The sequence below is a fragment of the Nomascus leucogenys genome, chromosome 1a (assembly GCF_006542625.1).
Source record: "Nomascus leucogenys isolate Asia chromosome 1a, Asia_NLE_v1, whole genome shotgun sequence".
Classification (NCBI taxonomy): domain Eukaryota; kingdom Metazoa; phylum Chordata; class Mammalia; order Primates; family Hylobatidae; genus Nomascus; species Nomascus leucogenys.
The window spans coordinates 48,758,342-48,772,147 of NC_044381.1; the positions used below are offsets into that span (position 1 = coordinate 48,758,342).

General features: G+C 40.4%; 1 protein-coding gene across 9 annotated transcripts in view; it reads right to left on the bottom strand.

The window, feature by feature from the left end:
• Positions 1-13,806, bottom strand: part of NTRK2 (neurotrophic receptor tyrosine kinase 2) — a 361,214-nt gene that overhangs the window by 155,678 nt on the left and 191,730 nt on the right. For 5 of the 9 annotated variants that reach the window (XM_003267478.4, XM_030809384.1, XM_030809375.1 and 2 more), the window contains 2 exons: positions 10,190-10,237; positions 3,872-4,060 (listed from right to left, as the gene is read on the bottom strand). In XM_003267478.4, the coding sequence (XP_003267526.1) occupies positions 3,872-4,060; positions 10,190-10,237 (237 nt within the window). The remainder of the gene's footprint in view (positions 1-3,871; positions 4,061-10,189; positions 10,238-13,806) is intronic. The other 4 variants (XM_030809390.1, XM_030809404.1, XM_030809396.1 and 1 more) reach the window with 1 other exon arrangement.

The window sequence follows — 13,806 nt, forward strand, 5'->3', positions numbered from 1 at the left end:
ATTGACGTGCCTGATCCTTGTTGGTAATTGGGGTTTTGGACCCGTGCTCTAACCTATCCTATTGTAATGTCTATCACATTGCATTATGATTATATGATGATCTAACTATCGGCCTTGCCAGTGAGACTCCTGGAGAGCAGGGAACAAGCCATCATTTTCAAGAGATCTCTAGTTCCTAGCATTAAAAGAGTGTTATAAATAAACATTTAATGAATCGTCTTTATTATATAAGTTAGATTCTTAAAATTCAGTGAAATGAGTAAGATCATACATGTAGATCATACATATATTAGATTCTTATAATTCAGTGATCTTTGTAAGACCATACATGTATTCTAAAGTCAACATCTTTGAATAGCATGCAGTTTTAGGAAAGAGAAGTAAATAGGCCAGTTTTTGGCTCAAGTCTCTGATGGATCCATAAGAACAGTGATATTGTACTGTCCATATGATATTATGCTTTAAGCACATTGAAAGTGTTCTAAACTCTCTCTGAGATCTTCTCAAATGTTTTTTTCATTGCAACTTCTTGGAAGAGCCCTTCTTTAGAGGTTCTTTAAAAGCTCACTTGTAAAAAATATTCAGTGGGGCTCATGCCTGCAATCCCTCCCTTGGGAGGCCAAGGTGTGAAGGTTCACTTGAGTCCAGGAGTTCAAGACCAGCCTGGGCAACATAATGAGAACCATATCTCTACAAAAAATAAAAAAAAATAAAAAAAAATTAGCCAGACATGACGGTGTGTACCTAGAGCCCTAGCTACTCAGGAGGCTATGTCAAGAGGTTTACTTGAGCCCAGGAGTTCAAGGTTGTAGTGAGCTATGATTGTGCCATTGTACTCCAGCCTGGGTGACAGAGTTTTTTATATATATATATATATATATATATATATATATATATATATATATGTGTATACATACATATATATGTATGTATATGTGTATATATGTATATATATGTGTGTATATGTGTATATATGTGTGTATATACGTATATATGTGTATATATGTGTGTATATACGTATATATGTGTATATATGTGTGTATATACGTATATATGTATATACATACACACATATATGTATGTGTACATGTATATGCACACATATAGGTATATGTACATATATGTGTGTGTATATATAGAGTACATGCATGTGTGTGCATATATATATATGTGTGTGTGTATATATATATATAGTCAATGGGAATTATCCAATTGAAATCTAAGTTCTCAACATTTCATGGGCCTACAGCAACAGATTCATCTACATGTCAGGTCTATACATTTTGAAATATTTTGATTTCTGCATGACTACAATTAGAATGTTCAAAGAAAAGATTTTTTGTCCAAAGTCTATTTCTGCTAAAATTGTTATCTAAATCTATTTAAATTGGCTAATATATTGTTAAAAACATGTCTAATAAATAAACAACTATGTAGGCAAGTTTGATAGGAATAAGACCAATGAAAACGATTATGAATCATCTTTCTTGTTACATATCTGCTAGTGATTCATATTTCAGTAATATAAAGCTACATCTGGTCAACATGTGGCCGACATCAAAGGTACACCACGTCCTGTGCTATGAAGGAATGATTCAACAGATAAAGATCCTGCTCTCCAAGAGCTTACAATCTAACCTAAAAGAGACTGCAGAAACACGTGAGAGTGCTCATACTCACTACTTAACAAAAGGCCACAGATACACTGAAGATAAAGGAAAAAAAAAATTATGAGATAAAAAATGACATTTAAAAAGGGTGAAGGGAAGGAAAGAAGTAAATCGCTTCTTCATTCTCATTTATTTGAAAAAGGATTCATGGAAGATTTGTGATTTTAAGTGTTCTTAAAATCATGAAAGAGTATATGTGGCTTGTTGCCTGCAAAAATGAAAATCTCTTTTGGTATATGGTGTGGAATGACTGAGGACACTAAGCTGGGACATTGCGGTTGGGTGCAGGGCCTAGCAAGACTTTATACAGAAGGAATGACCAAATGGAGGTTGGCCATTTGGGTAGAGGCCAGAAACTGACAGGAGGCACAGAATGACTGAGCCACACAATCAAGACTAATCCAAAAGGAACCCAAACCTTTGCAAAAAATCTCCACAGACTCCAGATTAAGGAAATAACCTTTGAAAGCTTTCTTTCTGGATTTCTAAGGGAAGAAAGCACTTCCAGCCATGTAGCCCACTTTTGTCTAGAGGATCTCATTTGTTATTTTGTTTGTTTGCTCTCTTGCTCGTTTGTTTGATTTCTCTTACTGGACTTGTTGGGCTGGTCGGGTCTACTTAATTATGCAGCTTTATCTTTCCTCCCTCCACAAAGGAAAGCAACTTTTTGAGGGTATGTTGATTTTATCAGCCTCAATTATACTACAGCCTCAGGCTAATTGAAATGCATCACAGACCTGGTTCGGGTGGTGACTGAGGTGTCAATGTCAAAGTACTCTATTCCTAGGGAGAACAATCAAAATGATGACAGATGCTCCCATCACAGTATCCTGCTTAGTCTTACTCCTTATGTGACAGATCTGTGTACAGGGCATTCCAAGGATCTTTGCAGGAGGCTCACCCCATCAAAGAAGGCACATTTTAAGCAATGCCTCTACTCACCTTGTTCACACCACAATGACAGTATTAAGATTAATAATACCTTAATTTCAACTAATACCTTTTATTTCAAGGAGCTCAATATTCTTCACACATTATTCTATTTATCTTGTCATGTTACAGAGTCAACCAAAATCTCTGGTGGATTCCAGTCTCACACATTAAAAGCTCATAATACTGTTCTTCCTAACATTTAAACTCATATCCAACCTTAAACATGCCTTGTGATAAATTTGAGTGAATAGGATGAAGCTACAGATACTTCCTTATATATGCACAGATCTGGTACTCATTGCTAAGGCCCTTCATCCCATGAAAGCTCTCGACAAATAGTCAGCCCCCAAAGCCTAATCTTGCAGTAATCCTCTACCTTACCTCTATGACAAGGTAGGAGAATGATATTTAAGACAGATAGGAACATGCATGATACCCACTCATTAGTGGTAGGGAATCTCTGGGATCTGGGCCACCTGACATCATAGCCCTCACGACCCCTTATTCACATATGAAGGAAGGCCTGGAATCAATGCCATAAGCCTGTTTGTCCACTGTGGGTTTATTTTTTGTTGTCTTTAAGGCTGTGCTACACATTTAATATTGGAGTAGTGGTGCAGAAGATAGCACAAAAGGCCCTTAGAAAAATCTCAATCTTGCTAACAGAGATTAACGGGTTAATTTGGTTTTGAAAAATGAAAGTCAGTGTACTTAATATGCAAATCATCTGCTGCCATGTCTCTTTGCTATTGTGGCAACACAACAAGGCCTCATGCTGGGAACTCGGACTGAGCAAAGGATACAGGACTCCCCAAACTGATACCACCTGTGGGCAACACAGTGCCTTCCCAACTACCTAGAGTGCATATTTCAATTACTTTCAATAGGCTAAATTTAAATTACATTCATTGCCTGTCATCTATAACTAATGTATGTGCATTCAAATGACACTTCTGGTTTCTGTCTCTCTCTTTTTCAAGATAAGCATGCCTTGATTCCAACTTCACATTGACAAATGGTTTTGGAAAATAGATCCCAAGAGAAGTCAGTATCTGCCCACAGTTCCCTTCTCAGCAGGAGACACACCCAGAGAATTCCATAAGCAACAAACTAAAGGATCTATTCCTGGGCCAAAAGCTGCAAGAATCCTCAGACATTTCACTGCACCCTGCCCCCTGCCAGTCATCCCTATCAGGGGCTCTGATAAACACTCTGGTTGATACAGCTATGCAGCAAATGGGACAATAAGTATAAACAGCTGTACTTACATGTGTCTGGCTTGAGCTGACTGTTGGTGATGCCAAAGTACTGGGGATTTTCAATGACAGGGATCTTGGTCATTCCAATAATGACAGCATCTGGGCCACCTTCTGAAGAAGATGGAGTGTTACTCCCATTGGAGATGTGATGGAGTGGGCTGGCAGAGTCATCGTCATTGCTGATAACAGAAGCTGGGCCTGGAGATGGAAAAACATGTATATTCTCCTGTAACCAATGGCTTTATTGAGCTGTAATTCACATACATAAAATTTACCCATTTAAAGTATACAATTCAGTGGGTTTTAGTATATTCACAGAGTTGTACAATAATCACTATAATCTAATTGTAGGACATTTTCATCACCCAGTTAGCACTCACTCCCCATTCTCTCCACTTTCAGCCGTAGACATTCACAGATTTACACTCTATCGCTCTGGCATTTCATATGAATGGAACCATATAACATGTGATCTTTTGTAACTGGCTTCCTTCACTTAACATCATGTTTTTAAGATTCATCCACACTGTAGTATGTATTAGTACTTCCTTTCTTTGTATTGCCTAATAATACTCCATTGTGTGGATATGTTGCATGTTATTTATCCATTCATCTGTTGGTGGACATTTGGGTTGTTCTGGCTTTTTGGCTATTATGAATAATGCTACTATGAACATTCATATACGCATTTTTATGTGGACACGTGTTTTAATTTCTCTTGGGTGGAATTACTGGGTCATATGGTAGCTCTATATTTAACATTTTGAGGAACTGCCAAACTGTTTTCCAAAGTGGCTGCACCATTTTATATTCCCACCAGCAGTGTATGAGAGCTCCAATTTCTTCACTTCCTTCTCCTGTAAGATAATATGTAGCTTTCCTCTCTGTTCTATGATTGTCTCTAGAACACTCTGTCATTGAAACTCTCAACATGAATCTGGGATTCCTATTTCACAGAGCATTGAAAGTTGTTCTTGGAATTTCAGGATCTGGGTTTCATTTCTCTACCCTTTGGACAACTCACTTACTTTCTTTGGACCTCTACATCCACTTATATGCAAAATAATATTTGCTTATTTTATGAGACTAGAATGAGATTAGAAACAGGAAAACGTATTATAAATTTAAATATGCTTCATGAGTATGTATTGCTACTAGGTATTACTAAAGGAACTTTAACTGGTAGACCAGATATACTTTTGACTGTCCTATGACTACATTCTTCTTTCTTCATATTCTGTGAGTATCTGCACCACTTTTGTCTACAAACTACTTTTATAACAATAATGGATCAATCACATGGCAAAGTTACCTGCTTTGTCTTTAGCTGTAATGCTATTTATAGAGTCATTACTTGGTGTCTTTATACTAAATTAATAATCATAGCATTTTTTGTACAAGACAAATTTTCTAGCCCAAAGTCTCAAAATGTATATGCTCACACATACAGTCTACTGTATCTTGTCTAAACAATTTACCCATTAGCCACTAAACTCATACTCTTTGCGACCAAAATTAGATGCACAAAGATAAAGGTCGACATGAAAGCTTCAAACCAATGAAGACGGCAGTGGCTCATGACAGGCACTGTCTACGTGGGAGGTGGACAAGATGTGTATTACACAGGCAGGGTCCCATGGAAGCAGACCACTGACCCGACTACTGGCATAAGCCCAGAGAAAGAATACAGAGAAAAGACAATAGGGAGTGAAAAGGCAGAATCAAATGCCCAGCCAAGGCAAATGCCATGCCAGGGAAATGTCTGAATTGCTACTTCCTACCCAAGGAAATGTGCTTTCTTCCAACCCCCCCTACTAAATGCATGTTTCAGCACTTCCATCCCTTACCTTTTCCCTCACACTTAACTATTTTAGTGAGAAGCACAGCAATTCTGAAAATAAAAGTTGTTTTGTCATCCAGTCTTGATCCCCTATGAAATATAATAATATCTCATCCCCCAACCTCCAAGATCCATCTTTCCCCCTCATACAGAGATTATCACAGTTTGTAGTGATAACACTTGGACATTCCCCAGCTAAGCAGTGTCTTAAACAAACTATGCAGAAGACAGCCAACTGTTATTATAGGTAATTTTTGAAGCATTCTCTCAAGGGGATGTGCATTTAAGCTGCCTTTAATGATGCACTCCGGCTCAATTCTGCAAACAAGTCCTCACACAGCCAATTTAGAAGCCACAGAACACTCAAAAGCAAAGGCAAACCCATCAGTTGTGTTCGTCTTGTGCCTAGCTCACCTGCATTAGGATACAGCAGAAATCCTGCCAAGAATAACTACAAAGACAAGTTCTTTCCAATACTCCTAATCATCCCTGTTCTGCTACTTGCTCCCTGACAGGCCTAGATCATCCAGCTTCTGGCCAGCAATTAAAAATGAAGATGTGTTGGCCGGGCATGGTGGCTCACATCTGTAATCCCAGCACTTTGGGAGGCCGAGGCAGGCAGATCACGAGGTTAGGAGTTCGAGACCAGCCTGGCCACCATGGTGAAACCCCGTCTCAACTAGAAGTCCAAAAATTAGCCAGGCGTGGTGGCGCACACCTGTAATCCCAACTACTCGGGGGCTGAAACAGGAGAATCACTTGAACCTGGGAGGCGGAGGTTGTGGTGAGCTGAGATCGCACCACTGCACTCAGCCTGGGTGACAGAGTGAGACTCAGTTTCAAAAAAAAAAAAAAAAAAAAAAAAAAGTGTGTTATGCTAAGGTTTCCACATCTTGTCAATAAAACCTTCTCACCACTGACTCCCTTCCTTGGTTCCCGGCATGGCTGTTCCCTCCTGCAAGATTACCAAAACATGCTACTGCCTGCACTCCCTGAAGGACTGCAGTCAAGGCTGCACGTTTCTCAGTAGATTCCAGGCACCGCCTTTACCCCCAGAAATGCAGGAGTTTCTTTTTCTTAAAATTTCTTTTTTTTAAATTTCAATAGTTGTTTGGGGAACAGGTGATGTTTGATTACATGAATAAGTTCTTTAGTGGTTTCTGAGATTTTGGTGCACCCAAGCAGCAAACACGGTACCCAATGTGTAGCCTTTTATCCCTCACCCCCCTCCCGCCCTTTCCCCACAGTCCCGGAAGCCCATGGTATCACTCTTATGCCTTTGTACAGGAGTTTCATTTTAAAACACTTCACGTGCTGTCAGAAATCCTGCAATATTTCCTTCTGGAGCCCCTGCAACGATTAGAAATGCATTGACCCCAGTTGCTTTCTTCTCTGACTCTCCTCTGGCCCAGGATGCTCTGAAGTTCATGAACATCAGAACAGCATTCAATCATTTTTGAGGCTGATACCTAGAAGACAACTTGAGATTCCCAAATTCAGACTTTGAATCTTCTGCCAAGTACACAGCGAAGCCCTCACTTAAAGAGTCCAACCAAGTGATTTGTTCTCTGCTTCTCCTTCCTCACTAAGGGATACCCTTTCCTTTCCTAAACCTCTCCAATTAAACCCCCCAACTCCAATGTAACAGATTGCAAGGGAATGAGCTCTTGTTCGGGGAGTGAGGGGAGGATTAAGCGTGGAAGCAGTAAAAAGCACCACAGGTAATTTTTCAGAAGTCTTTTCACTTTGCCAGAAAAATTACTGTTGACAAATGTGAGTAACACATAAACCTCAACAATTCATCAAGGGGGATATTAATTCAAGTGCTGTTTTCTTCATTACTGATGTTCCAAAACCTAGAAGATTGATATGGCTGGCAAGGTTGCAGGGTTTAAGCCCATTTTTCTGTGAACATTTTGATATAATGCAATGCAAAGCACAGCAAAGTTGGGAAGGCAGAAGAAGCTCTCAGCGGGACAATGAATGTCTACATAATTTGACAGCAGCCTGTCTGTGCATATCACAGGATGCGTCTTTGTATGTCTATGCATGTGTTTGAGCAGGCACCATGAAAAAGACAGAAGAATAAAGGGGCACATCACCATGTGTTAAACGAAATTCATATGAGGACTTGAAAAAATGTATTATAATATTCATATAAAGTTTTAAATGGCGAGGTATGTGCACACTTGGCTGATTTAGGGTAAATAGTTCTAATTACTCAGCTGACAAGCATGAGTTAAGTCTGGAAACATTTTTAGCCCATTTTTATTTTAATATGTCTGCTTGGTCACATATCCTGTACTATGACTTTACAGACATTTCTAAGCCTAATGTAGACTTCATTTCCTGTGATAAGAATCATGAAGGTCATCTGGGGGAGTTTTCTTCTCTCAATACCAACAGTGCCTTCAAGGTGAGGGGAAGGGTTAGTACTCTTGAGCAGCTGTACTACGCAAGCCTTTTTATATTCTAGATTCTGGTGCTTTGACATCTGGGGCCCTGCTGATCCTGGAGGGACGGCCCCTCCCATCCCTGGTGAGTCAGTTCTTACAGATGGTAAATACCCTGCCTGGGAGCATGCCTTTCAAATGCAAACCAACCAATCCAGAGACAATACCCCCAACCACCTTCCAGATGTGAGGCTCACACTCTAGGCCACTATCCACCTGCCCTCCCCACCCCAGGGCCAGGTACTTGACAACTCTAGATAGCCTGTTGAAATTACTCAGGCTAGCCAATCCTAAACCTGTTTACCCTCCCTCCCCAGTTCCTTACCTGGAAACACACTAAAAGCTCCTGTCCAAGTTCTCCCTTCCCTCCTCTGCCTCTTAACGGATCCCAGCACTTCCCCACGTGGCTCTGCATTGCGTGGTGTGCCCCTTTCTTTTGGGAACCATGAGTAACACACTATCTTCTCAATGGCAATCATCTCCTAAACTGTTGGTCTCACCAAACTTGAAAAATAATGAAACCTATGTTTTATAAGAGCAGCACCTCTGCTGGACTGCAGCCGGAAGAATAATTCTGAAGAACTCTCTGCTGTGGCCTAAAACAGTAAAACCACATTTTTGCAGCTTTCCGGGAACAAGCACCCTTCTGCAGTGCAAACTGGCTTGAAAAAATATTTAAGTGGTTGCAATGACTTGCTATTTAGCAAAAGCAAGACCCTGTCTTACAGGACTGTTACGGGAGAGTTTATTACCACCTTCCCCAAAAACACACGAGATACACCTACGCACACATACACATCAAACACGTAAAACAGAACACCTTTAAGACTGCCCAGGCAGGATCATCCCTCTGATATCTTGGCAAAGTGACTATGATCAGCTGTGTCTGAAATTTGCCGCTAGGGAGCTGCCTAGAAGCCCTGACTACTTGAGCTTGATGCTCGAACTTTGCCAGGTCTCCACTTCCCCTTTGCTGGTTAAGAACTTTAACCTTGGAATCCATGGAGCTAGCAAGAGTCAAGGTGACTTTTCCCCCTCCAGGCCCCATCTGGCCGGGCTGCCTCAGCCGGCTGGTCATTTTTGGATCACTGGACAGACAGTGATAGAGACTGCCCAACAAGACAAGGTCTGATGTCAGGTTGGAAAGTGACAGGAAACAGCTCCTTATATGGCCAGGATGAACAAGCATAGAGTGGATGGTTTGGAATTGAGCAGCCTCCTGACATTGGTACATTTCCCCTACTTTGCCATTTTACCTATGGCCAACCTTGCTACCAAAAGAAATACTAACCAACAGATGCCCAAGATGGTCACATGTTGGAAACCCACGTGAAAGATGTAAGAATGCCGTCTTTTCATGCCTTCTAAGCAATTCCTGTTCATTGTCTCTGTACCCATAGAAAATTCTGAACAAATTAGAGGTCCCAAGAGATCACACCTGATTTCAATTCTAAGGAGGAGCTACATCATCTGCATTCACTTGGTAAGCTACAAACTGCTTTTCAATTGTCAGCACATAGTCTGAATGCAGGGAATAGAATGCAATCAAGCACAAATCACAGTGTCTGGACGTTAGAGTCTGTTTTGAAAGAGGAATGGTCATAAATGGAAACTGATTTACCAATTCAGAACTCTATTACATCTTGGCCAATGGAAGAAAGTTAAGACCTAAACTTGTCCAGCTTGACTATTCAGTCAGCTATTCCCTGTACATGTAGCTGAAATGTAGTTGCATTTATTTCCTCAACCTTCTTAAAAATGCATCACAAACTAGAACTGGAACGACAGTTAACGCTTCCCCCACAGGCTAAAAACGAGTCAAATCGAAAAATGTAAAACCATGTACTAAACTCAATTAACAACAGTAATGCCTTTTCTGGAAAAATTCTAGACCTACTTCTTCAACAAATCAAAAACCAGGAACACAGAAAATGAATCAAAGACCATGGAATGTAAAGAGGGTCTAAGCATTTTCATCCAAATAAAAACATAGACTCATTACTTATCCAAAGAAGGAGTGAGTTAACTACTTACCAACACCTTGTCTTGATTTTACTTTCCCAAATCCAAACCATGAGAAATCTGAAAACCACAACAAAACATAAAATAAACTTCGAAAGAGAAGTAGAAACCGGAGGTGGTCAACACTGTCCTTGGTCAAATAATGCAACAAACTCCCCCCGACAAAATAAATAAATAAATAAACCACTTGGGATGAAAGCTTCCTATCAAACACCTGTAAACTAACCCTTGGATTTTTGTGTAGAGATTTATTTCCTATTCAGAGAACACGGAGGCTCCAATCAGATAAGAGAGAGCAGCCTGTCTATGAGAAAAATAGCCACAACCCAAGGTTAAGGGCTCTGAGCTGTTTTCTTTCTTTCTCACTTTCTTTTTTCCCCTTAGTGGAGAGATCACTGCCTTGTATTGAATCATCTGACAGGGAAGCTGCAGGGGTGAAGACACACACAATGCATTTGACAAATGCACTACGGTTCTGAACCGCAGCAATGTGGGAAAATAATAAGAGAAAACAGATCTTTTTTGAAGCTGAGACAGACAGTAAAAAAAGCAACACAAAATCCCGTGGGAGAGCAGACACTTGGGCTAGATAGAGATTCAGGAGGGAGGAAAAAAAAGATCTTAATTCTACATGGATTCTCGCTCCTGACTTGCTGTGTGACACTGGGCTGTGTACAGCTGTTCTGTGCCTCTTGGAACACAAGGTCCAGTAGGCACGTGTAAGAAAAGACCTGCCAAACGTCCGGAGAGCCTCCCGTGAATAAAGCCACAGTGAAATGTCTGCTTGCTTCCTGAGCCCAGCTCTTTCCTTCTAGGTAATTTCCGCTGGATTCAAAGTGAATTCTGCACAGTGGGGAAATCCCTGAATATGAGAAGGGTAAAGGGAATGGACCCCAAATCAGCAACTGTGTTTCCCTCCTCTGTCCTAATTTTTACAGACATTTTGGATAATTAGCTAGCTAAACTGAAGACGAATCAATTTAAGTGAACAATGTACAGAAAAGCTCTTTGCACACTCAAGATGACTTAGGAGGTTGTTGTCATGATGATTGTTCAAGGGTAAAGGTAGGCTTTCCCTCCCTCGTATCCTACAACTTCAGCCCCCCAACTTCTAAGCCGAATTTTACTTCTGATCTATATTTTCCCCTGAATGCTTCCTTCTAGGTTTTAGAAGACGAGATGAAGGCCTGGCCTTGAGCCAAAGCCAAATAAAGATTCCTTTGCACAGAGGGCCGTGAACTTCAGTCATTGGAGCTGTTAGTCTAGGGAGGCAGAGTCCTGCCTGTGGATTTTTTAGTTACAACTAACCCCATTTAAAACAAAGTGTATTTTCCCACTGGTCATCTTTTGTTTTCTTATATTTGTTTGATTTAAACACTTTTAATTAAACCATAGATTGAATTTTTTAAGCCTATTTTTTTCACTTAAGTAGTTTTTCAATGTTACATTCCCATTTTAGAGAGAACCCACCGAAGGGCAATGCCATCATGGTCCCTCACTGATTGCACATTTCAGATTATTTTTGATCATTAACTATAATAAACACAACTGCAATGAACATCTTTACACATCTTAAGTGCTCCCCTCCTCTTGCTAAAAATAATTCCCTTAGATAAATTCTAGAAATTGAATTACTCATTCAAAAGGAATGAATATTGTGAAGGTTCTCAATACAGGTTATCAACTTGCTACAACACTATGCCAGATCTCACTTTCACCAACAGTATTTGAGAGGGTAGAAGTGTGTTTTTGAGCTCTACCCAATGGGAAAACTAAAGACGCACAATTTCCCCTTACAGGAATTGCTGAACTCCCCACCACTGGTGTGGCTCCACCTAACTGGGAAGAGACCTCACAGATATTCCCCTCCCATCGTGTGCCCCATGAAACCATTCACGCCCCACCTCTCCCAAGCTGGAGTTTTGCACAGGTACAGTGAGAACTGCAGATACACAGAAAATAAGAATTCCTCTCACTCGTGAAGTCATTACAGTTCACTGAGTGCCTCTACCTACTCACTGGGCACTTCTTCCTTGGTCCTCAGCCAATCTTTGTTTACATGAGAAATTATCCTATGCTTATTGGCAAGGAACTGAGATCCAGGGAAGCTGATACACTTAGCAAATCTCTCAGCTCGTGATGGCTGAGCCAGGATTAATATCTTCTGATATCAAATCATAGTGGGTTTTTTTTTCATTCTTTTTTAGTTGCATTTCCCATGCTCCAAAATCACCAAAATTAACCGAATTTTATAACAGTATAATTAGGATTCAATTTTAAATATAGAAAAACACTAAGTAGTTATTCATTCTCATTTATTTATTTATCAGGCAGAACAGAGTCTTCAAAGAGAAACGAGCTGCAAAGCGGCCCTTGAGAAGCTCTCAGTGGAGGATGAGCCATCCAAGAAGTCAGTCCAGGGTGTGTGAGCTCAGAAAAGAAGCCTCTATTCCAATGGAGGGTTGGGAGGGGGCTTGAGAGAGAGGGCTCAGAGGATTTCTAGAAAATAGATTAGAATTAGCCAAGAATGGGAAAGAGCAGAGGAAGGAACGCTGACTGCACTCAGAATACAGTTCTGGCTAAGGTGAAAAGTGCTGAATGTGTCCAGAGGCTGATGCAGTTGGAAGGAGGGTTGGGGGAGGGAACTGAGAAGTACAAGTAAGGGCCAAGTCAAGAGTTTGGATATCGTAGTGAAAATTGCACAGTTAAGCAAAAAAAAAAAAAACAAAACACTCAGGCCAGGAAGTAACATTGTCAAGATTAATTTTAGAAAAATCATTTTGGCTGCAGGGTGAAATCAGGATTATGGGAGGAAAAAAATGAAGGCAAGAGATTGGTTAAGGAGGTTTTTAGAGAAATCAAGGCATGAGAGAATTGTGGCCTGAACTGGGTATTAGGGAAGGGGAAGGTGAAAGAAAGGAGATGACCGCAGGCATATTTAGGGACAGTAGCAGAACTCGGTGATTGATTGCAAATTGAGGGGAGTGCGGAGAGAAAACAATGAAGGTTTCAGATTTGGACAACTAAGTGTATGGTTATGCTGCCCATAGATTCCCTAAGGAACTTAGAAGGAAAACAGATTTAGGAGTCAAACTGAGAACATGGGTTTTAGCCACAAATTTCAAACAAGGTGCCTATGTGAAGAAAATGGAAGGCAACACCCTCAGTTGGCAGGATGGTCTGAAGCTCAAGACACAGGCTTCACATCAAAATTCTAGAGCCCCATAGATCAATCTCAGAATGGAAACTGGACTCTCTACCTGGGATTCGTTTCTCATTTGGGCCTATACAATGCCCTGTCTTACAGGCACAAATGAAGGGGCACCCAGCTGAGGCCAACTTTTGACAAAATTATTCTTAAATTGATGAACTATGTCTAAGTTCTGTTTAAAATTAACTCAGTCATTATGTAGGAGAGAATACAATCTTCTTGATCATACCGCACACTTCCTCAAACATTTAACAGACCAGATATAGAAAGGTCAGGTTGGCACCTCTTCCCTAGAAGCTGTTATTCATTCAACAGCTCTTTCTTGATGGATTTAAGCAGTCATCTTAAAACTTTAACACTAAATTTCACAAGCAAAATTTTCCCACAAGGCCAAAAAGAAACAATTTCTCAATTTCCT